General features: G+C 57.6%; 1 protein-coding gene across 12 annotated transcripts in view; it reads left to right on the forward strand.

The window, feature by feature from the left end:
• RALGPS1 (Ral GEF with PH domain and SH3 binding motif 1) overlaps positions 1 to 23,867 on the forward strand; it is a 300,991-nt gene that overhangs the window by 271,245 nt on the left and 5,879 nt on the right. For 5 of the 12 annotated variants that reach the window (XM_018055789.1, XM_018055788.1, XM_018055794.1 and 2 more), the window contains 8 exons: positions 704 to 830; positions 2,067 to 2,224; positions 4,354 to 4,405; positions 16,443 to 16,526; positions 17,836 to 17,941; positions 19,739 to 19,831; positions 20,010 to 20,115; positions 20,707 to 23,419. In XM_018055789.1, coding sequence (XP_017911278.1) covers positions 704 to 830; positions 2,067 to 2,224; positions 4,354 to 4,405; positions 16,443 to 16,526; positions 17,836 to 17,941; positions 19,739 to 19,831; positions 20,010 to 20,115; positions 20,707 to 20,897 — 917 coding nt within the window. In that variant the 3' untranslated portion in view covers positions 20,898 to 23,419. Of the gene's footprint in view, positions 1 to 703; positions 831 to 2,066; positions 2,225 to 4,353; positions 4,406 to 16,442; positions 16,527 to 17,835; positions 17,942 to 19,738; positions 19,832 to 20,009; positions 20,116 to 20,706; positions 23,420 to 23,867 lie in introns of those variants that run through there. The other 7 variants (XM_018055792.1, XM_018055795.1, XM_018055796.1 and 4 more) reach the window with 5 other exon arrangements.

The raw sequence follows: 23,867 nt of genomic DNA on the forward strand, positions 1-23,867 counted from the left end.
TAACTGAAACTCTGCATATGTTACCCCAAGACCTCTCCCAGCCACCTGCAGGGTGAGTGCGTTGTTCCCAACTTTCAGATGAGGAAACTGAGACTCAGAGAGGAAGCACCTCATCCAAGGTCACCCAGGCAATAACGGACAGGCCTGGATGTCTGACACCCTGCCTGCGTGGCTATGCTCTCTCGCCCAGTTAATCCACTGTCCCCACTGAGCCCTGCACACATCCCTTTTGGCTGGACATGTGCTTCAGAAGAGAGTCTGGCCTTGGAAGGGCACAGAGGTATGGGCCCTGGACCTGGACTCAGAAGTCACACTATTGAGGCTCAACTCTGTCCCCCAGCGGGGTGGCCGTAAAGAAGTACCGCCCCAGGGGAAACAGGCCTGACAGCCGACCCCCGCCTCCACCCCTGCCCTGTCCATCCATGGCACTCTCCTCCACGTGAGCAGAGGGGCTGTCGGGCCAGGGACGCTGTGCACAGCAGGATGCTGGCCATCCTGATGGTCGGTTGTCAGGCTTATTATGTGTATCACAGTGTGCCTGGCAGCTGGGGGTGAGGGGTCAGGGTCTCGTGAGTAGACAGCTACAGGGCTTGAGGAGCCTTGCCCGCTGCTGTCAGCCGAGCCAGGGGTCTCCCCGCAAACCCAGCCCACCTCCCCTGAGCCTCCCCAGGCCCTCGCCTCACTCTCTGTACTCTGTTCACAGGCCCGTCCAGTGGCTCCAGTTCCGCAAGGTTCAGCCGGCGGCCCACCTGTCCGGATGCCTCTGTGGCCTGCAGCCTCCCCACACCCCCGGTCCCGAGACACAGGAAGAGCCACAGCCTGGGCAACAAGTGGGTAACCGCATGAGCCCCTGACATCGGGGTTGGGGTGGGACTGAGCGTGGGGCGGGGGCTGAAGAGCTGCTGGGGATGCCAGCCCACCCAGGCCTCCCCTGCCCGTCTGGGAGCTGCTGATGGGCGCTCTTGGTCTCCCGGGCTGGTGCCCCCTCCTCAGGCTGGCATGGGCTCAGGAAGGGCAGGGGTGGCCGTGGCTGCATGGCCCGTGTACTGATGACAGGTCTCCGGGGCTCAGCAGCTGATGGAGGAGGTGTGCAGGGAAGGGCGGGGAGGCAGTGGTGGGCTTCTAGCTGGTTTGCCCAAACTCGGATAGTGCCTCCACGTAGAAAGAAAACCCCAGAGTCCAGGAAACACCGTGACAGTCCTCCAGGGAGCATGTAATATCTCATGGCACCTGTGTGTCATGGCTCAGCATCTCCACTTGCTAAAAGTTGCAGAAAGCCTGCAGAGCCCAGAGCCTGCTGCAGGTTCCCCCGGCTCCATGGGGCTGACCAGCTGGGGGACATGTGTGGTCCTTAGCATGGCTGGGAAGCTGTGCGCTTGTCCCCAGGGGGTTCGGCACAGATCCCTGAGCAGTTGGGTCCCTTCTGCCCTCTCCCCCTCCCTCTCTCCTTCTCTCTGTTCCTTCCTTCCTTTCGTCCTCCTACCGTTAAGACACAAGCCTCAGCCAGCCCAGGCTAGCCCTGGAGGAGAAAAGGCTTGCTTCTCTGAGAGTTCGGGGCTTGCTCGGTGCTGGATACACTGGCACGTGCTCGTCCAGCATCCTCTCACTGGGCCCCTTCAGGCCTCCGGAGTAGCTGCGTGATCCGTGTTGTAAGAATGAGGCCTGGAGGTCTGACAGGGGAAGCACCTGGCGGTGGTGGGTAAGGCTGGAGCAAGGACTTGGACCAGGTATACGACTCCAGAAGCAGACGTGCTGACCACAGGGTCAGCCATCTTTTGGCTTGTTCGGCCCCATCACTCAAAAGCACCATCCGCTCACCTGAGCCTCACAGTCATCCTGGGAGTCAGCCAGGGCGAGGGTGTGAGTCTCCGTTTGCCAGAGAAACTGAGGCTCGGAAGAACGATGTGACTTGCCCAAGGTCACGCATGGGGAGATAGGACCACGGTTCTGGGTGAAGGTCTTTGTCCTGCAGCGGCGCCCTTCTGCTCAGGCCCCTGGGGCAGGTGGAACCACGGTTGCTCTGTAGATAAGGAGCTGTGCCTTCTTTCTTCCTTTCCGTTTTCCAGTATGATGTGTCAGTTGAGTGTAGTTGAGAGTAAAAGCGCGACATTCCCGTCGGAAAAAGCGAGGCACCTGCTGGACGACAGTGTCCTAGAGCCCCGCAGCCCCCGCAGGGGCCTCGCCCTCGCCTCCTCCTCCACCGTCACCAATGGACTCTCCCTCGGTAAGCGTCCCCGGCCTGCACATGACAGCAGGTGGGCCACGGCCCGGCGTGTCTGTGTCTGTCTCCGTCACTGCAGTGCCTGGGGGCCCCGCACCGCCCCGCCCCCGCAGAGAGGGCTCCCCGCAGGAGTCGCCAGAGCCAAAGAGGCCTTTGCTTCCCGGTCTCCAAGGCTTCACAAAGGGCCTTGGGTCCTCATCCTTCCAGTGGCCCTGAGAGGGGCAAGAAATGGGGGACGGACACGTACCTGAGACCCACCGTCCTTGGCAGGCGACTGCCAAAGCCTGCTGGCTGCTGCCCCCGTGGGGCTCTGTCCCTGGGGAGCCACAAACCCTGGCCCGCAGGGCAAAGGAGGAGACGCTGCCTGGGGACGGCAGCAAGGTGGCCCCGGGGTGCTCGCCATGCGCTTGTCTTCATACCGAGAAGCCAAAGTAAGGGAGGGTGAAAATTGACCTTCTGGGATGAAAACGTATGTCTGAACTCCATCCAGAGATGGTGCTTATATCAATAGAAAGACAGAGGCTGAGCTGCTGGGGCCGGGGGTGCAGTGTCAGACCTACGGGTGGCAGTGAGCTCTGGTCACAGGCCCACCGCCTGTGGAGTCCAGGCCGCCATCAGACAGGTGTACTCTCCACCGGCTGTCCTTCCAGTGTGCCGTGCTTCTGTAGTCTGTGTGTCTGTGTGTCTGTCTTAACAGGGAGCCCTCCCAGGGCTGGCAGCAGGCTAGACAGAGGCCAGTAGGGCGGAGGGCCCCAGCGCGTGGGAAGGAAGAGGAGGTACGGGCAGGAAAATCGTGCGGGAATCTCACGTCCCATGAAACGGGGCCAGTTTCTGAGGCAGTGTCGCCGCGAGGGGGCACCTGGCTCCCACTTCCTAGAAAGTGTGTGACAAGCAAGGCCCGTGTCTGCTGTCCATCCAGGGAGGAGATCCTTCTCCTTGGACCTGGTCAGGGGTTTCCGCCAGCTCGGGACAGTGTAGCCCGGGGTTCCTAGGTGCGCCTGGGGAGAAGAGTTCAGGGTCTGTGAGTTGGGGAAAGGCTGGATTAAACCAGGGCGGCAGGTCTCATCCCAGAGACTGGATCATGCTGATGGGCATCATGGGTCTCCCAGGAGGCAGCTGAGCCCAAAGGTTCCCACACTGTCTGGGCCGGAACCCTCCTCCTTGGAGAATCCCATGGGATGGGGTTCTGAACCTCCCTGGGAAATGCCGGCCCAAGAGCATTGGGCTGGGCAGCAGAACAGCTCTTTTACATCCAGGAAACTTTCTCAGCTGTGCCTGAGCCCAAGCCTTGCTATTCCTGAGACAGAAAACCAAGTCAGGTGCTGTGCTGTCCGGCGTCCAGGCGGGAGATCCCCAGGTGCTGTGGCTCTCGGCTCCTCCACTCGGAACACTCAGAGGCTTTTCTGTTTGGAGCTGGAGCCTGGGAGCTCGCTGCCTGTGTGCCTGTGCCCTGCTTGGGGCTGAACTAGTCCTTGTGTCCTGGAGCTGCCAGGGGGCCTGGGACCCCCCTCTTTCTCCCCACTCCCACTGCCTGGCCGTGGTGCCAGCAAGGCAGCCCAGGCAGAGAGGGCAGAACCCCGGCGCCTCCAAGGAAAATCTTTCTGCTTCCTTGTGGCCGAAGCTGGGCCTTGGTGAGTCCCAGTCAGCCCTGGGGGGGCAGGCCATGGGAAAGCTGAGCCCTCTGTGTGCACACTGCCCTGGGCTCTGAAAGGGCGCTCCGTGGGGGGCCTCTGTCCAGTGCTAGGTAGCTGCTCCGTGGCCCGTGTTTAGTCCAGTCCTGACCTTTGGAGGGAGGAGTGGTCGTCTGGCCCCTAGAGGGCAGTGGTGGAGCCTGTGGAAGACAGAGTCCTAAGGTCCTGACCCCAGGGGACTGGTGTGCTGGCAGCCGCAGCGTTGAGAGGGCAGGGAGGGGAGAGGAGGGCCCACCTGGGAGCCGTGGGACGGGATGGGCTGAGCGTGAGATAGAGCAGCAGCAGAGCAGAGCCCGAGCTACACTGACACCCCCAGGCTCAGGCAGTGTCCCTCTGGCACGTCTGTGCAGCTCGGGGCCTGGGCCCAGCGGAGAAGAGGCTGCTCTGGTGGCCCCGCTCCTGCGAGGCCGCCCCGCTCACTGATCTGTGTTCCTTTTCCAGGCAGTAGTGAGAGCTCAGAGTTTAGTGAAGAGATGTCTTCAGGGCTGGAAAGGTGAGTGTGGCCTGGGCTGGGCCTCCCTCCCCGGGGAGTCGCTCGGGGGGTGCCCAGGGAGCTGGAGACCAGCCCCACCCTCCTCACCCAGCCTGTCGGGGGCTTCCCCGTGGCTCCACAGGTCAGCGCAGCCCAGGGGCAGGGAGGCTGCCCGTACAGGATGGGCGTGGGGTGGGGGTCCCGCCCCCTGCTCTGGCAGGGCCCCCTCATCCTCGGGTCCAGAGTCGTCCCAGGAGCCTCTCCCTCAGGCCGAGCTGCCAAGGAGACCTCTGAGCACAGATTCGGTCTGAGATGCGGGTTCTCGAAAGCAGAAGCCTGAGAAATGGGTCTGGAGATGGACATGTGGCTCCGCCTGGTGGGGTCTGAGGGCATTGCACCCCTGTGGCCTCTGGCTGACACCCACCGTCCTGGGTGCTGGGGAGCCAAGGGGACTCTGCCCAAGGTTCCCTGCAGCCAGTCCGTCGGCCCCAGGAAGTCCTCCCCGTGCCTCCCTCCTCCACGTGCTGGCACTTTGTGCTAGGCACCAGGTGGGCTCTGGGAAGACAGGGACCCTGTGAACAGGGAGCTCCCGCAACCTCGGTGCCGCCGACAGTGAAGGGCATCATGGGGACTCAGATTCTTGGGGGAGCGGGGGGCATCCAGTGACACAGAGGTAGGCTTGCATCGTCCTGGAAAGTAGCCCCTCCTCTAGCCTGGGTACACAGGGGCCTGCATGCACAGACAGACACACACAGGCACACCCTCACAGTTATCCACACCCACACCCACGCCCCTCCCGTGGTGCTCAGCCCCACAATCGTAAATGGTCAGAGAGGAGGTGCAGCTCCCTGGCTGGGGGGCACAGGGCAGAGGGACGGGGTACCGGGGCCGTGAGCTTTGCTGAGTGCTCCCCATGTGCAGTCCCTAAGCCCTCCGCACGGGGGTTAGCTGTAAGATGTCCCCGTTTCATATCTGTGGACAGCAAGGTGCAGACAGGTGGCGTGGTCCTGCCTCACCTGCCCCTGCGGGGGAGAGCTGACCCACGTCCACCTCCCCCAACTGCAGGACCCACCTGGTCATCACCATGCCTCATCCAGAGCCTCTCTGACACTGCAGGGACTGGCCCCACGTCTGTCAGCCTGTCTGTCTGTCTTGGTGATACCCTAGGTGGGTGGCTGGGTGGCGGGGAGATGACATCCTGAGCCCTCGGAGCTCCTCTTTCTGTCCCACCCCAGGCCTCCTGGAGGGACATTTGCTGGGCTCTGATTTGGGGAGCATAGGGCCCCTCTCTGTGGGCCTGCTGCCCTCTCGCTGCCCACCCCAGTAGGGGGGCAAGAGCCAGACAGATAGCAGGCAGACATCAGATCTGACTGGCGGAAGTTTGACTCTTCTCAGCGCCAGTCAGGGGATTCCTGGGGCAACCCAGCGTCTGTCTCCCCAACCACACACGGGCCAACGAGGCGACAGTGATCCTGAATAGCACCCAGACCTGGACCGCTCATGGCTCATTCATCCCTTCGGTCGTTCACCCGTTCACTCATTCACTCCTCCATTCCTCCATTCATTCATTCATCCGCTCATCCATTCACTTGTTCACTCCTCCATTCATTCATTCATTCGCTCATCCATTCGCTCACTCATTCACTCATTCACTCCTCCACTCATTCATTCATCTGCTCATCCATTCACTTGTTCACTCATTCACTCCTCCATTCCTCCATTCCTCCATTCATTCACTCATTCACTCCTCCATTCCTCCATTCATTCATTCGTCCGCTCATCCATTCACTTACTCATTCACTCCTTCATTCATTCATTGCTCATCCATTCACTTTTTCACTCAGTCACTCATTCACTCCTCCATTCCTCCCTTCACTCATTCATTTGCTCATCCATTTGCTCACTCATTCACTCATTCACTCCTCTATTCCTTCATTCATTCATTCAAAGCTGTTTGGTCTCTGAGGGTGGCAGACACGGTTCCTGCTGAGCCCCCACGACTGAGATGGGAGCTGCCAGGGAGGAAGGAGGTGAGAGAATGCCCGCCTCAGGGACACAGTGCTGTGTTCCACTCAGAGGGGAACTCCGCACGCTTTGGTGTTTCGCTTCTTTCTCATCCACTTGGGATTTAGCAGTAGGTTCAACTCAGAGCAGTGGATTGACTCTGCACCTGAGTGTCTCTAATGGGTCATTTTGGAGTGCTCCCTGGCAAGCACTGTCACCCCCGCAGCCCCCTGGGCAGATGCTCAGCCTGGCTCCGGGGCCCTCAGAACAGCACCCCACCCCTGTTTCTCATCTCCTTGGGACAGTCCGGCCCCTCCTTCCTGAGGGGAACAGGAGACCACCTGCTCTGGAGACTCAAGGCGGCCCTGATGATCCCGACGCCAGGTGCCCCCCACCCCCGTGGCCCAGCCTCCGGCCTCCACTGCTGTCCTGCACTGGCCTCTTCTCATGTCCCCCAGAAAGAGTCCACTCCCTCAAAAGCATGTGAGCATTCGAGACTTTCTTGAAGACCCCACAGGAGAGCTGGAGAGGCTTTACCTCACCTTCGAAATCTTTGCAAAACATTGCTCTTTCTCTCACAGTGCAGTGACCACAAGTTCCCCTGGGCTCTGCCTACCTGGAGCCCAACCCACCAGACCCCTCTCCACCCTGGCCTCCCCCATGCCACTTTGCTCCTATTCATTGAAGGGGAGCGGATTCCCTCTTCCCCAGGAGCCAGGCCTCACTCTTCCTTGGCCCAGAGGCCAGCAGGTGCATCCACAGAGCCTCCCCTCCTGACCCCCACCTGCTGTTCCCCACAGACGCTGTAAGAATGCGCTCTCCCTGCATCCTTATATCTGCATGAGAAGATGGTGACCTTGGAACCAGAGATGAGGGTGCAGGAGAGGGCTGGGCCGCAGGGGAAGAGGTCCTAGTACTCCAGTCCCCAGAGGCAAGGCAGGGGCCAGGGGGGAAGCACCTTGCCCCACAGCCCTGAAACTTGTAGGGTACAACCTTCAATTCACTTGCCCAACAGTCCCCCAACCCTAGTGACAAACTTGGCCTTGGCCAGGGAGACACATGGAAGCAGATGCAAGGATGCGTGGCAGGGAGGCCCAGGCCAGTGACCCCCACCACCACCAGTACATACCCCTCCATTGGTCTGAGGCCACATCAGTCAGCCTGGAGGCCATGTGAACAGACAGGCAGGATGGTTCTTGTTGTCTGGCTAAGGGGGCGGTCATGTGGCCCATCTTGTGAGTTTGTCTCCCCGGGTTGGGTCACACTCCTGGATATTTCAGCCTCAGGGCCCCAAGGCACCTTTGGGTGATCCTCTGCAGTCCAGAGCTTGAACTGAAGTGGCCAGTCTTAAAGAGCAGGCGCGTTGGAGCCTCCAATATCCTGGGGACCCTCTGGGCTGCTCTCTGTGGGAGTGGGCCAGGTGTGGCCACTGGGTCCTGTTCCTGCTGGGCCTGTGGAGTGGGGGTTCAAGGGTCACTTCCGAGCTCCGCTCACCTCCTGTCCCTCATCCAGCTCAGCCTCAGTGAGTCACAGGCTTGGGTACCGGGGAGAGACTGGAAGAAATGGGAGCCTGCAAGTGGCCAGACCCTGGGCGGTGTGGGTCATTTCTTAGCTCTCAGAGACCCCCAAAGACCCTCCCCTATCGTCAGGGCCCAGAATGAGGACAGAGTGGTGGTCCTGGCTCAGGGACCTCCGGGGAACCAGAGGCCAGAGAGTCACTGGGGAGGGGGCAAGCGTGGGACCCCCCCTCACATCCCCGACCTGCTGTCCTCTCACCTTGGGCGTCCTGGGAGTGGCACAAAGGCAAGAGAGCCCCGCATCACCTCTGCCTTCCCAAGGAGGGAGGGGGCGGCCCTGGAAGGCATTTTCAGTGCTGCGAGTCCTTGATGAATTTGAAACATAGGGGCTGTGGACATTGCCCCAGGCTGGCCTCGAGCCAACCTCAGCCTCCTCACAAAGGGGAAAGGGAGTGGGATTGTTAGGCAGGCCTGTCGGGAAGGGGTAACAGCTGCTTCTTTGTGCCTGATAGAACAAGAGCATCAGCCCAGGAGTTAAACATTTTAAGTGAGGCTTTTAGCGAAAGCAGAGTGGATGACAGGGATGAACACGTGTGTGTGTGTGTGTGTGTGTGTGTGTGTGTGTGAAGTGCATGGGATCATTCATCTTGGTTATCTCTGCTTGTAGAGTTATTGAGTGAGTGTGTGTGTGTGTGTGCGCGCGCGCATGTGTGTGTGTGCACGTATGTGTACATGTGTATGTGTGTGTGCGCGTGTGTGCGTGTGCATGTGCATGTGTGTGTGAAGTGCATGGGATCATTCATCTTGGTTATCTCCGCTTGTAGAGTTATTGAGTGTGTGTGTGTGTGAGTGTGTGTGTGTGAGTGTGTGTGTGTGTGTGTGTGTGAAGTGCATGGGATCATTCATCTTGGTTATCTCTGCTTGTAGAGTTATTGAGTGAGTGTGTGTGTGTGTGTGAGTGTGCGTGCATGCGTGTGTGTGTGTGAAGTGCATGGGATCATTCATTTTGGTTATCTCTGCTTGTAGAGTTATTGTGTGTGTGTGTGAGTGTGCGTGCGTGCATGTGTGTGTGTGTGAAGTGCATGGGATCATTCATCTTGGTTATCTCTGCTTGTAGAGTTATTGAGTGTGTGTGTGTGTGTGTGTGAAGTGCATGGGATCATTCATCTTGGTTATCTCTGCTTGTAGAGTTATTGAGTGTGTGTGTGAGAGTGTGTGTGTGTGTGTGCGTGTGTGTGTGAAGTGCATGGGATCATTCATCTTGGTTATCTCTGCTTGTAGAGTTATTGAGTGAGTGAGTGTGTGTGTGTGTGTGTGCGTGTGTGTGTGAAGTGCATGGGGTCATTCATCTTGGCTATCTCTGCTTGTAGAGTTATTGAGTGAGTTTCTTTATTTTCTTTTCCTGTAGTCTCCAAATTTTCTACAAGTGGTAAATGTTTCTCTTTCACCCAGGAAAAAATAACATTTAGCTTTTTAAAAACAGGACGTAATCAGAAAGGCTTACTGGTCACCTTGTAAGGGGTAAAATAGGAAAGCAGGTCACAAAGTTCATTACAAAATACTCAGCCTCCTGTCTCCTCTAGCCTGTGAGGAAGAGCCTTCTCATGGGACGAACTGGCCAAAATACGGGTGGTGGAAAGCCTGGGAGGCAGAGGGACCCTTGGAGGAAGCCCCCTCTGGTGGGAGAGGGAAAGAGAACAGGAGGGGAAAGTGCACTGCCCCCTGCCCCCTGCCCTGCCCCGCCCCCGCCCCGCCCTCCCAAACCCCGCCTTCTGGGGGAGGGGGAGGCTGCAGCAGGGGGATGGTCACAGCTCACTGCCAGGGTGGGAGATAGATTTGGTTGACTCGCCAGGTGCACAGAGGGTCGGGAAGAGGACATGATGGCAAAGTCTAGTAGGGGGAATCGAGTCAGATGGCGGGTTCAGGGATGACTTCTGTAGAGATGATGGCTCAGTAGAAGTCCAAAGACACCGAGTGAAAAGAACTACAGTGGGCCCTCAAAAGCGGGGGTCGAGGGACCTGAGGAGGTTGCAAGGCCTGAGCCATGTCCTGGAAGGAGAGGTGGCCCAGCGATGTTGAGCATCCCTGAGTCTCTGCAGGAGCAGTAGGGTCCGCGATGAACCTGGTCTCTGGAGTTCTAGGTGTGCCTCTGCAGGGGGAGGTCATGGTGGCTTCTGGATGTTGTCAGCCATGTTGGGGAGGGGGGCGCTGAGGTCAGGGCTGCTTGCGCTCGTGGTGACCTTGGGCATGTCTCTCAACCTCTCTGAGCCTTGGATTCCCCCAACTCTACAGGGAGGATGCTCACAGGAAGATCTGGGTATGTAGGTGCTGTTTCTCCTTTCAGGGAACTTACTTTGAGATGTGTATGAACTTAACTCGGTAGGAACCTCTTGCCAGAAAGCAAGCGATCCTGGAGTCTAAGACTGGGTAGGGTGAAGAGAGAGTCCCCCATGTGGCAGTTCAGTCATCCTGGGATGGATGGACTGCAGTGAAGGCAGGTGTCCACATGCCTGCCGGCCTCCAGGGTGAGCGAACTGTGGGGAAGGCACTTGTAAGAGGGGGCTGTCGACACTTGGGCCCACAGGTGCTCTGGGGTGTAGAGGAGATTCGATAATGCAGATTCTGCCCTGTACTCTCTTTAGCCTCTGAAATCTCCCGGCATCCTCTGGGAGGCCCCAGGAAAATGGAATCATGGCAGCAGAGCCCCAGGCCTGCCACTCCCAAGGCAGAGCCTTTGAAAATAGTCCTCTCCCTCCTGGAGAAGGTTAGGAGGCTCTGGCAGATGCCCTGGGATGGGCCAGGGTTCAGGGGTGCCTCTTGGGCCCCACACTCTGCCACGTGTTGGGAGAGGGAGGCAAGGTTCTGGGGGGTGATCCTGGAGGCGAGGGGTTCACTCCAACTGAAGTGCTAGCATAAGAGTGATGTTTTCAGGATGACTCTCACCAAGGGCCTCGCTGCCCCACCCCCACCCCACCCCATCCCCCTGTGGCTGAGACCCAGGAGCCCCCACCCCGGGCTCGTGTCCCTCACTTGCCCACCCCTCAGTCTGGTTTCCCAGGCCCATCCCGCTCTGTGCCTCCATCCTGCTGCTCTGCCTTGGGTGGCAGCCCAGCTGGGTGATGGGCCAAGCTTCTGATTTTGGTTCCCCCCAAAGGCGCCATCGCTTGCCTTGCTCTCAGTGTCAGGCACTGAAGTCTGGCAAGTGAGTCTCCAGCCAGGAGCTCAGGCTCCTCTGGGAAGGAAGAGTGGCAGAGTCCTTGACCTTTTGATTGACCCTGTCCTTGGGCCCTGCCAGCTAGCTGCCATGGCTTCCCAGGTAGCTGAGAAATCTCTGCCCATGACCTCTGTGTCCAGCACCTACAGCCCCTTGGGGTCAGGACCTGCAAGGTGGGCAGGCCCCTTCTTCCATCTCATGTCACTCTTCTCTGTGCATATCTACTGTGCTCTCTGCTGTGTCTGCAGCCCAGATTTCTAGACCTCTCAGCTCGCATTGGGGATGCCTCTTAGCGTCCAAGTTTACATGTTAGAGCTTCACCGAGCTGCAGAGTCTGACTGTCAGCCTCTCCTATCTGATTCCTCATTGCCAGAGATAAAACCTGATTGACCTGGCTTGGATCAGGGGTTGTTCTGTCCCCTTACTTAAGCATCCAGTACAAATACAGCTCCTAGGGACCCACTCAGTGGATCAGGGACACTACCCAGAGAAGAATGTGACTCCTAGGCAGCAAAAGTCCTTTAATAAAAGCTGCTGGAAGGGATGTCCTAGGGCCCAGAGGACTCAGCCTGGGCAACAAGTGGGTGACCATGTGAGCCCCCGACACCGGGGTCAGGGCTGGACCGAGCATGGGGAGGGGGCTGAAGAGCGCTGGGGATGCCAGCCCACCTGGGCCTCCCCTGCTCGTCTGGGAGCTGCTGATGGGCGTTCTTGGTCTCCCAGGCTGGTGCCCCCTCCTCAGGCAGGCATGGGCTCAGGAAGGGCGGGGGTGGCCGTGGCTGCGTGGCCCGTGTACTGGTGATGGGTCTCTGGGGCTCAGCAGCTGATGGAGGAGGCATGCAGGGAAGGGCAGGGAGGCAGTGGTGGGCTTTAGCTGGTTTGCCCAAGCTCGGTTAGTGCCTCCTCGTGGAAAGAAAATCCCAGGGGCCGCGGGACACTGTGATCATCATCAAGGGAGCACGAGGTATCTCATGGTGCCTGTGTGTCGGGGCTCAGCATCTCTGCTTGGTGAGAGCTGCAGAAAGCCTGCAGAGCAGAGAGCCTGCTACAGGTTCCCGCCAGGGGGCTGACAGCTGGGGGACATGTGTGGTCCTTAGCATGGCTGAGCCGACTCAGGAAGGCAGCTTCCTGCCTGCAGATGAGGATGAGTCATTAGGAAGTGGCCAGGGCCAAGCTCCGGCCCAGTGGGCAAGGGTTTGCTGATGCAGGTGGACACTGCTGATGAACAGCATCATCTGGACCCTTCCACGGGAACACTTGACCAGGGTCTCTGTGTATGTAAGACAGAATTGGGGAGGTAGTGTGCTACTTCTGCTAAGACAAGATTACTGAGGCCTCAGTGTGATTATTACCCAAGGCTCCTCCCTGCTCCCCATTCCTGGACCAGCAACAGGGACTCAGAGCTTTATGAAATTTAACTCCTGAGATACCTACCACCTAATGTATGTTGAGGGAAAGCTGCCTTTCAGACCTGTCTCGGCCGCTCTGAACTCTCAGGATACTCTTGGTCCAGACAGGCCCCTGGCTGCTTCCACCTCATTGGCACCGCCCATCTTTCTCTTCCCAGTGTTGTGATCTTGGGCAAGTTACTCCACCTCTCTAAGCCTCAGAATCCTTATCTATAAGGCAGAGATAAGAACAGTGCTGTGATAAAACAGGATAATGACCCAGGACTGCTTAGCACCTGGTACTCACCATCCCATCATCACCATCATCCCATCATCTTTATCCTCCTTCTCTTCATCATCATCTTCTTGAACACCTTTGGGACTGAGGTTCTGCTTGGTTGCGAGCCCACATCTTTCCCCAACCAAACTTCTCATGAGGAAGGTGGTCAACTGCAGGCCTCCACCCCACCAAGATCTGTCCCCAAGAGGGGCCCGTAGAATGGCCTTCCTAGGATGCATTCTGTTCAGCCACTTGTTCCCAGCGTGCTGCTGGAAAAGGTGTCTGTGATTCTAGAGTTGGGAGCTCCCCGTGTCAGTTGGAGAAGTCCCATGATTTCTGGAGTTCACCAAATACCACTGCCCTCTCGTTTTGCATTTTCTGGTCCTGAACATTCAAATAACATTCTCAGAGCAGGGATGTGATCAGATGGTCTGGTTCCAGTGGCTGAAGATCCTGGCTCTTCTGTACTAGGCCTAGCCAGAGCCAACCCACCTGCCACAGCCCTCCTCCAGCCTGGCGAGGCTTGCCTTGGGCAGAAAGGTCAGGCACCACCCTGCCTCTAGTCTCCTAAAATCTGGCCTTGGCAAAAAGTCATCATTCCACTGCCCTTCAAGGCCAGGGTCATTCCCCAGGCTCCAGGCAGAGTGGGCTCTGACCCCCACCCCCCCAGCCCCCTGACTTGGAGCAGCTCGACTGACAGGGGCACTCGGCTTCCTATGGGAAAGACATCCTCCCTTTGTAAGCACATGTGTTCCCATCCCTAATGACAGGCCAGTAGGTGGCTTCCCCTCCTGGAGCCCCAGTTTCCTCATCTAAGACAGGGTGAGAACAGTGCCCCCTCCCCCCAAGGAACTGGGAGGAGCAGCACATGAGAGCACTCAGCCATCTCATGGTAAGCAGGCGATCGGTGGCAGCTGCTCTTAAGTGCCAGGCAGCCCAGACCACCAGGGGAAGACTCTGTCGGGGGGTCCAATGGACCTGGGAGGTGGCCCCACCCCAGGAGACCCGGGGTCTAAGAATCTGTGCTCATCCCGCCTCACAGACACTGACCGAGCCCGTTGACTGTGCGCTGTGGCAGAAATCTGTAAGAAGGCCAGGGAGCCACCCACAGGCTGCTGGCTCCAAACATGGGCCCAGTCCTCCTGGCACACTCCTCCAAATGTGACAACTCAGCCTGGCTCCCACCCTAAACAGTGTGGAAGGAGCCTGGAGAGTTGGTCACACCTGAGTTCAAACCCTGGCTTTGAATGTGCCTCGGTTCAGTGTCTTCACATAACAGCCTCAGGTCCCCGTTCAGCAATGCTAAAAACAAAGCTCCCATGAGATAATCAATGGCCTGATGCACAGGAGCGGTCACTCACTAGTGACTCTCCCATGAGCCACCCCAGTGACCCCTGGCATCCCTGCACATCCTGCCAGTCCATTGCACTCTGGGTCACTCACTCCTTCAGGAAGAAAAGGAGAAAAGACTGCTTAGAAGGCTAGACTGGTTGGAAGATGCAGGTCTTAAAGTGGAAAGAAAAGTGAAGTCGCTCAGTCATGTCCAACTCTTTGCGACTCCATGGACTGCAGCCTTGGGCTCCTCCATCCATGGGAGGACAGAAGTCTTAAAGCTCTCTATCAATGGTCAGTCCTGCCAGCCACCGATTGTCTCACAAAAGGGGAGAGAAGGCGGCAGCGCCCACCACCACGTGGCCCTGTCTTGGAACAGTCCACTGTTGTCATACATTTTCCTGGGATGCCGGGAGCAAAGATTCATAAGAAGAAATGTGGAGAAGGGGACAGAGGATCCAGCTCTGCAAAGGGAGGCTCTATCCTCAACTCCAGAGAGATCAGAGCTCACAGCAGGAATGCACATCAAACCAGGAGGCATCCTCTGGGCCCAGGAGTGTCGCTGCAGAAAAGTTCACTGTCAGACCCTGCCCTGCCTCATAAGGGATCCCGGCCATGGCTGGGAAAGAGGCAAGCCCGGAGGCAGTCTCTAAGCCCCTGTGCAGCCTGCTCAAGCACAGGGCTGTGTCACACCCAGTTGTGAAGAAAGAGAGGAGGCACTCTGGCCTGTGGGCAGGGGTTGAAGGTACCAGGGCCTCTGAGCGCACAGTGGGGGCGGGGTGGGCCTGCAGCCATCATATAACGAGGGTTGGCTGGGGAAAGGGCTGAGACTCGTTACACTTGAGGACTTGGGGGACCGAGCACATGCTGCAGCTCTTTGTCACCTACAGAGGAGTGGCTGACGGATGAGGACAGGGTCCCAGGGCAGTCGACCTGGATGACCATCAGGCTCCCACCAACCTTGAACTTGGGCCTCTGGACAACAAACCCAAGATTGTCATCAAGAACTGTTCCTTCTTGAGCAGAGGATGGGGGGGCAGGAAGCAACGCAGCCACCCCTGAGGAACCTGAGCTCAGAGATGGCGTGATGCGCCTGCTGTGATGAATGAGGACATCCCCGCACCACCAGGTGTCCAGTGCCACAGGGCAACGTGCAGGAACCTGGGACTGGCAGTGGACAGTAGAGGGAACAGCTGAAAAGAGAGTGCGGACCTTGTCTGGCTTTATAAGTTGAGTTGCATCGTTTGGCCAATGGAGGGCTATAGCCCAGGGACAGACTATGATGCTGTGGGCTTCCCTGGTGGCTCAGTGGTAAAGAACCTACCTGCCAAGCAGGAAATGGGGGATCCATCTCTGGGTCGGGAAGATCCCCTGGAGAAGGGAATGGCAACCACTCCAATATTCTTGCCTGGAAAATCCCACAGACAGAGGACCTGGGTGGGCTGCAGTCCACAGGGTCACAGAGTCAGGCACAACTTAGCAACTAAACAGGAGCGGCAGCAGACCATACTGCAGAGGTCGGGAGAAGACTGAGAACCAAGTAGACACAGGAAGCCATTCTGCTAAGAGAGGAAAGGGCAAAGAGAGAGAGAGATGGAAGCCTGACCCCCAAATAGGTTCAGCTCCCTACCTGCCCTGGACGCTACACCTTCCCCTGGAAAGGCTCACTGCAGGGGAACTACGGGTGAGAAAGAGGCCAGATAGGAGCCCACAGAGGGTTCTGGAGCACGAAATCTTAGACCCTGAAACGGATCACAGAGCAGGTTTGCTGGGGACCGTCTGGGGCCAGCAAGGAGCCTGTCCGATGGAAAAGACGCAGCAAATGGAGGAATTCAGTAGCACCTGGTGGATACTGATGCTACGCGTGCCCCACCCCCTCCGCCCTGGGCCAACATGCAGGACAGCCCGCAGTTCTGTGTCCATGAGTGTACACTTTTCATTGGATTGACCATGGAATATTGGGACTTAACAGGCACAACTGAGCGAATTTCACACTCACTCACAGTGTTTGCTCTTCTCCTCACACTGGAATGAGGGGTGTGCCCAGACTTTAGTCATCCCCCTGTCACTGGAAGAAAGCTGAACACTGAAGGCTGCGGAAGCACTTACCCAGAGGCTTGGGGACCCGCGCTGACGGAGGCTCCAGGGATGTTGTGCTCCAGGTGACCCCAGATGTGTTGCAGTGTGAACGAGGAGGCCAGGGGAGGCATTGGGGCTGAGGTTTCCGGAGCGCCATACCACACGGCCTGAGATGCCCTCACCTCTTCCACGAGGGGCTCGTCTTCCCAGGCTGTTGCTAAAACTCGGCTCTTTTCCTCTGAAGCAGGGGACGTCTCTATGCCACGCTGGGGCCCAACTGGCGCGTTCCAGTCCGGAATTCTCCCAGAACCCGGAGCTGTGTCTACAGGTACTCATTTACTCATCTGATCATTTACTCGACAAGTAGTTCCAGGGTACTTGCTGGGCACCAGGCACTGTGTTCGAGGCTGCCGACGAGAGGGATACAGCCTCTGCCTTGGTCCATGGGGCTAAGACAGAAATGGAATAGAAAATCATGGGTGCCACTAGTCCAGAGAGGAGGCCAACCTGGAGAAAAGCCTGGAAGAGTGATAGGAACTAGCCAGATAAAGGGAAAGGAGGCATCGGGGTAAGAAGACCCACAGCCTAAGGACAGTCCATGGGGCCAGGAGGCAGGAGGAGCAGGGTGATTCCAGGAGTGAAGGAGAGTCCAAGTTGTAAGAAGTGAGAGACGGGAGAGGGCGCCGGGTGAGGCCAGAGAGGTGGACCAGAGCCAGGTCCAGAAGGTGGTGAGGAGGGTGGTCTCAGAGGCTCTGGGGGGGTTGCGTGGGGGAGGTGGGTGGAAGGGGTGAGGGATGGAGAGGGAAGGGAGTGGCAGGACCCAGGTCATCCTGGCTGCGGTGTGCAGAGCATGTGGAAGGCAAGAGTGGACGCAGGGAGGCCAGAGTAGACGGTCGGGCAGTTGCTCAATGGATGACCAAGTTATGCCGTAAGGTGGGGGGTGGGGTGGCTGAGCTGGGCAGTCCTGCATATTTAGGGCATGGGATCAGTGATTCTGGGATGCCGAGGGATAGCAGCTTGGCTTAGGTGCTGCGTTGAAGGAGGTGCCATCCAGGGAGCCCAGGCCAGGGCTTCGGAAGGAGGCCTGGGCCGGCGCTGCATTGGGCCTCCTCACCTGCAGGTGGCGCCCTAATCCCCGTGGCAGAGGGGAGAGAGGCGCCCTGAGGCAAAGGTGCGGGGTCTGGGGTTTGGGGGCCTGGGGTTTAGGGTCCCCCCACCCGCCCCCTTTCCTCCTACTTCCTCACTGCTCCTCCCAAGCTCCTGCCAACACAAGGAGGGGCGGGTGTTGCACGGTCCCGAGATCCGCAAGGGGAGAGGAAGCAGGATACGGTGTGGGTGACGCTAGGAGCTGGGTTACAGGGAGCGAGCGTGGTCCCCACGTCTAGAGCTGCTCAGCGCTCAGAAAGACAAGGGCGAGGCATGTTCCGAGCTGTGGGCGAGCCCAGAGCCGTCCTCCTTCAGGCTCTTTGTGGCCGCAGAGCCCTCCCTTCCCGGCCTGGCCCAGCCCTGTTGAGTTCTCGGTCTGTGGTGGCATCCTGGACCTGGCAGTGGGGGACCTCTTGGCCCCATGGGTGAGAGGGTGCCTGACCCCAGCTCCTCAGGGTGATGTCTGACCCATGTTCTCCCCCTCTGCCCAGCCCCACTGGTCCATGCATCTGTACGCTGGGGAGCTCTGCGGCGGCCCCCACCATGGAGGGGCCTCTGAGAAGGAAAACTCTGCTGAAGGAGGGACGAAAGCCCGCGGTGAGTGCAGAGGGCAGGGAGGGCAAGGGTTCCAGAGACAGGCCAACCAGGGTCCCAGCCCTGGCCACGCCGCAGGGTGGGCAGGGCCTCGGTTTCCACATCTGTAAATTGGGATAAAATAGTCCCTGCCTCCTGGAGGACTGGGCAGGAAGGTCATGTGTGTGGCCCTGAACAGAGTGAGCAGGCGGTGGACGTCGCCATGTGATCATCTTGAGGGCAGGTGGAAGCCTGGAGGCCCCGGGAGTCAGGGTGGATGCTGTGCCTGAGATGGTCAGCACGGCCTGGGAACTATCACCAGTGCAGGTAGCCTCCCTGCTCAGCACCATCACGAAACGTGTGGTAGAAAAGAGACCAGGGATCGAGAGGCCTCTCAGGCTCCAGCACTAGCCGCCAGGTCACCCTGTGCTGAACCCAGAGGCCCCTGGCTCCGTGACCCCTCAGCCCCTTGCAAAGGCCTCTTTGTTCATTCTTTGGGACACCCATGACTGGCTGCCCGCAAACCCGCCTGTGAGCTGAGTCTCCAGGCAGCATCTGCCAGTGTCTGCTCTGGCCTCCCTCTCCGTCTCTGGTTGCTGTTTGACCCCGTCCACTGCCCATGAGGCCACTTGGAGACACCCCTTCCCACTGACGCCCAGCATGATGATGCCAGGCCCCTAGTCTGGGAGCCAATCTAAAAGCTCCCCATCTTCGGATCCCAGGAGGTTCTCGGATGAGAAACATCTTCGCCCCAGCCCTGGGCCACACTCTGCCCCCTGGACTCAGTGTCACGCAGCATCTTGCAACGTGAGGCCCTGTATCTGGTCTGCTGTACAGACCTGCTTGCCACCCTCTGTACCTGCATCCAGGCCCCAGTCATCCTGAAGCCAGAGTGAGACATGTCCTAAAAGCACTGCTGTCCCAAATGCTGGTTGGCCCACTGGTAAAGCGATGAGGGCAGTCCAGGGGGTCCTGGCCCATAGTTTTGAATAGAATAGACTGGAAAATGTTGGGGTTTCTTACACATAATGAAGATGAGTATGGTTTCATGAAGCTTCTTTTGGTTCAACACACAACACCATGCTTGTGTGTTATACACACTTGGCGGGGGTGTCGTCAAAAAGGTCTGAAAGCCACTGCTTTCATAATCTGAGACAACGAAGTACCCTTGCCCCTACCAGTGTGAAGAGGAGCCCCCCAGGCTGTGATGCAGGGCGATCTGCTGAACCCCTGTCCTTCCACGATGGGATATTTGCTTCGCTTTTGCAGAACTGGCTTTTCCAAACCAATGAGTGGAGCCCCAAACCAGGGATTCCAGGCCTTATGCCTAGAGAAACAAAAGCTACACCAGCAGTTTGGCCCTGCTGGCCATCACCCCTTCTAGCCATAAATGCTTTCGAGGTGCTGCCATTCACTCTCAGCCAAGAGTGCCCATCACAGACAATCCAATTCTTCCAAGCTGTGGTTTCCGCTTGTCCATTTTTCCCCGGGACGTTCTTGGGTTCAGGTCACCCGAACTCATAGAAGTTATGCCTTGGCACTAAATGTGGTGGGAAAAGGAAAGGCTCTGGGAGGAAAGGAGCCAAGGAGGGGAGGGAGGGCTGGGGCTGATGATCTGCTGAGGAGTCTCGCTGGCTGCTCTGGGCCCTGGTGGAGTGGCACCGAGGGGTGGAGGGCAGGGAAGAGAGGAGGCCTACGCTGGCCCCGCTCAGAAGAAGGGGCCGCCCTTCCGCCCATGTGCCTGGGTCTCTAATCAGGCAGCCTGGGGACTCCACCCCTGCCGCTTGCGACATTGTCACTCTGCCTCCCCTTCCTCCCTAGCTGTCTTCATGGACCAGGTACTGGGTCATACTCTCAGGATCCACCCTCCTGTACTACGGAGCCAAGTCCTTGCGGGGCACAGACAGAAAACACGTATGTTCCATGAAAGAACTCCCTGTGCTGGGCCTTCATGTAGTGTGAACTGCTAGGGGTGTGAGGGGAAGGTGGGGAAAGGTGGTGGGGATGGGAGGGAAGCTTGCCTGGCCCAGGTGGGCCTTCCTACGGGAGTGGAGGGCACAGGCCTCCCGGCTATGTTGTTGTTCCCCTGCAGTATAAATCCACACCTGGCAAGAAGGTCTCCGTCGTGGGCTGGATGGTGCAGCTGCCCGACGACCCTGAGCACCCGGACATATTCCAGCTGAATAACCCCGACAAAGGTAGGCGGCAGGCCAGAGCTGGTGCCTGCAGCCTCTCTCTGCCCTGTTCCTTCTGCGGCTAAACGTGCATTTTGAAACGCACAAAAGTAGGGACTTTTGAGGCTGCTGCTTTCCCTTCACGTTAGGTTCTGATGTTCACAGGGTCCCATTAGTCCCTAAAAGCTGCTTAGACCGTGGTGGGCGTGTCCACTGAGCAGTGCGCATGGCACGTGGCTGTCGGAATCCTTTTCAGCTATGGCTGCTGGGGCCCATCTCCCCTGGAGCTGTGGCTCTGGGGTCTTGGAATAAATAGCATCGTGCTGGATGAGGCAGTGACTTTGAAGCTGGAGGAGTCTATTTTATCTTATGCATTTGACACATTATTCAGAGAAGGACCCACGGGCTTCACCAGAGCCCAAGACACCATGGTGGGGAAAATGGTTGAGAGAGAAGGGGGCGGGAGGGGCACAGAAGGCTTCTGCTCCACACGCCCCGACTTTGGCTGCTCCTGACCTTCCCCAGAGCAGTCACCCAGGTTCATGCTTATCTTCACACCATGGGCAGACCCTCCCATGTGACCTTCCTCTCAACCAGTGGCCTTTCCACCACCAGGCAATGTTTACAAGTTCCAGACTGGCTCCCGATTCCATGCAATCCTGTGGCACAAGCATTTGGATGATGCCTGTAAAAGCAACAGGCCTCAGGTAAAGTCACCAAAGTCCTGCTCATCCCCTGAAATACCCTCTCCCACCCTCGGGGCCACGGGGCCAACACACCTTCCTCCTTCCCGCAGAGACTATTAGCTAGGCTCCCAGGGACTCTCTTTTGATCAGCTTTTCCCCATGAGACAGGGCACCCCCCACCTGGCTTACAACTAAGCCCAGCTTCAGACTAGAACTTTGAACCTGTCTCCTGTATCTTTCCTACTAAAGGAAACACCACAGAAGCATCCCATCAGAGACAGGTGGCAGGTGGGGTACTGCCCCATGGCTCAGGCTACAGCATTTATTGAGGTTGTCCCCCTGAAAGTTGATGTTTGGGCATCCTCCAACCTGACCAAAGGGTCTCCCTGACCCCACAACCCTTAGGAATAAGGATAATAGTGAACATGTTGAGGGCTAACCATGGCTGTTGGTGAGTGGGGCTCCCCACTCCTTGGCATGTTTGAACCAATGGGACTGCTGGTTTGCCAGGCCCTGGCTTGAGGCTCGCTCCCACCCCCATGCCACCCCTCCCAGGACCAGGCTTGAGGCGAGATGCTTTACGTGCAGGAATTGGCCAAATCCTCCCAGCATCCCTGTGGGGTAGGTTCCCAAATTGTCCCCGTTTTATGCTGAGGTCACTGAGGCTCACAAAGTGGTGGACCCTGGTTTAAAGCCCCCTGGTGAGTGAGGTCTCACCCCCTCTTGCCTGACACCAGAGTCTAGACCTGCCTCCCCTGAGCTCTTCCACTGCAGGCATCCCCAGGGTCCCTGACTTCCGCAGCCTCCTGCCATTGAGCCAGAGGCCTGGAAGCAGAGGCTCCGCTGTCCAGGCTGGTGAGAGAGGTGGCCGCCCAGCCGCTGCACCAGCCCAGGCAGCGTGTGGGCCTCTGGGGCCAGAACCAATGCTCTCGGCCCTGACCTTCCCGACTTCTTCCCCGGAGGAGCTGGAAGAGGGCAGGGGCGGGGGAGCTGGGTCCCTCGCTCCTGTCTAGAGAGCCAGCATCGGGGCTGGACTGGAGGGAGGCAGCTTTGAGGAGGAGGATGGTGGTGTGGAGGCCACATCAGACGTGTGGGGCCGGGAGGGCCAGGGCTTCCGTGGTGCTGGTCGCAGCTCAGTCACAGACTTCTCAGCCCCCAGGCTGGTTCTCACGAAGCAGAGGGAGGTCTCTAGTGGCATGTCCCGTGATTCTGGGCTCAGTGTGGGCCCATTCAGGATTTTCCTCTGTAACATAGATGTGGACATGTATTCAAGCTGATCAAATTAGACATGATAAGAAGCTCGAAGGGCAGAATCAGCAGAAAGTCCTCGACAAACTGAAGCAGGAGGGCAAGACCAACACAGGGATAGCCTTGAGGCCCCACAGGGAAACTCAAGATAAATTGCATTTGAGTCCCTCCACTCACTTGCTGGGAATTTGTCCCCGGGCACATGCTCACACATACACACACAGGCTTGTGGTGAGAGTGTTCACTGCAGCGTTGTCCTTAGAAAGAGAGAAAGAAAAGCCACTGGAAACCTTGCTGACCCTCAGTATGTCCCTACTGTGCAGCCCCTGATGTGGGTGCTGCAAGTCACAAGTGAGAAAGCCTAAGTGTAAAACTGCATGTCAGGACGATCTCATTTGTATTAAAACACACATGCGTATTGATCGTATGCGTGGTGGTGTGTGTAGCATTAGTGAAACAGCACACAGGAGACTATAGTTCTGAGGTTCCTAGAGCATGTTTTTCATATTAAGCAAATGTAACTGCCCATCCCCGTGATGAGGAGACCAGGGTCCTGGGTTGACAGTCACCTCAAGGTGATGAACAAGGTGCCACCTCAGATCACCTTAGGAGAGGAAGAGCCTCCTGCCCTCTGCTCCGCTCAGGCGGTGACTGCGGGGCCCCTCCTTGGCTCTGAGGGCACAGCCCTGAAGCTCACCTGTACCCAGGGGGCCCCGAGGAGTGACAAAAACTGAAGCCCTGAAGTGGGCCACACAGACGGTGGGGCAGAGAGGGAGGCGGGCCCTTCCTCGGTGTCTGCCCCACGAAAACAGTCGTGGCTCTGAGGGGATGGGCAGGCAGGAGCGGGATGGTTGCCCTGAACAAGAGCCTATGTCCTGATCTGGGGGGCTGCGGGGGGCGGCCTGAGGGAGGCAGCAGCCCCTCAGCGGTAGCAGGGACCTGGGTCAAACCCACTTAGCAGGGGAGGTGTTTGGTGTGAAGGACAAGTGGATTGCATACCATGTCTGGCAAATGCGGTCTTCCCGCAGCAAGGTTTTGCACCATTGAAGTATCTTTGTCCAGTTTTTAGACCTGAGGGAGAAGGTCTTCTATTTTTTAATACTTTTTATCTCTAATTTACTTTCGACCAAATATTCCTGCTGTCTGCTGTACGTAATAAAAATGGCAACAACTAAATACTCCACAGGAGGGGATTACCGAAACAAGCCACAATGCCTGCCTGCGATGGCATACGAAGGGGCTGCAGACAAGGATGATACAGAAATGCATCTTCTCCCATTGAAACTCTCAGTGCCTGAGATGACTTTTTTGTGGAATTGCATTTCTTAAAATCGTCTGTGGTAGTAGGAAATATGTGCACGCGTGTGTGTTCTAAGTCACTTCAGTCGTGTCCAACTCTTTGTAACCCTATGGACTGTAGCCGGCCAGGCTCCTCTGTCCACGGGATTCTCTAGGCAAGAATACTGGAATGGGTTACCATGCCCTCTTCCAGGGGATCTTCCTGACCCAGGGATCGAACCCTCATCCACGTCTCCTGCATTGCAGGTGGATTCTTTATCGCTGAGCCACTGGGGAAGCCCAATAGCGAGTACGCTTAAACTTACTGATAGCATGTATATAAGGTGTAAACCACAGCAATAAAGCAAATAACCATGTGCCCCCGACCCAGCCTAATGGCAAGACTTCCCCAGGCCTCAGAACACCTCCCTCCCAGGGGTGTCTTCCTAATTCTATCTCCCTCCCACCTACTTATACCCCATAACTGCATTCCTGATTTGTTTGTTTACTGTTCCTTTAAAGCATTACCGCACGTATTTGATTTCTTAATGTGTTATCAGGGGT

The sequence above is a fragment of the Capra hircus genome, chromosome 11 (genome assembly GCF_001704415.2).
Source record: "Capra hircus breed San Clemente chromosome 11, ASM170441v1, whole genome shotgun sequence".
NCBI classification, from domain to species: Eukaryota; Metazoa; Chordata; class Mammalia; order Artiodactyla; family Bovidae; genus Capra; species Capra hircus.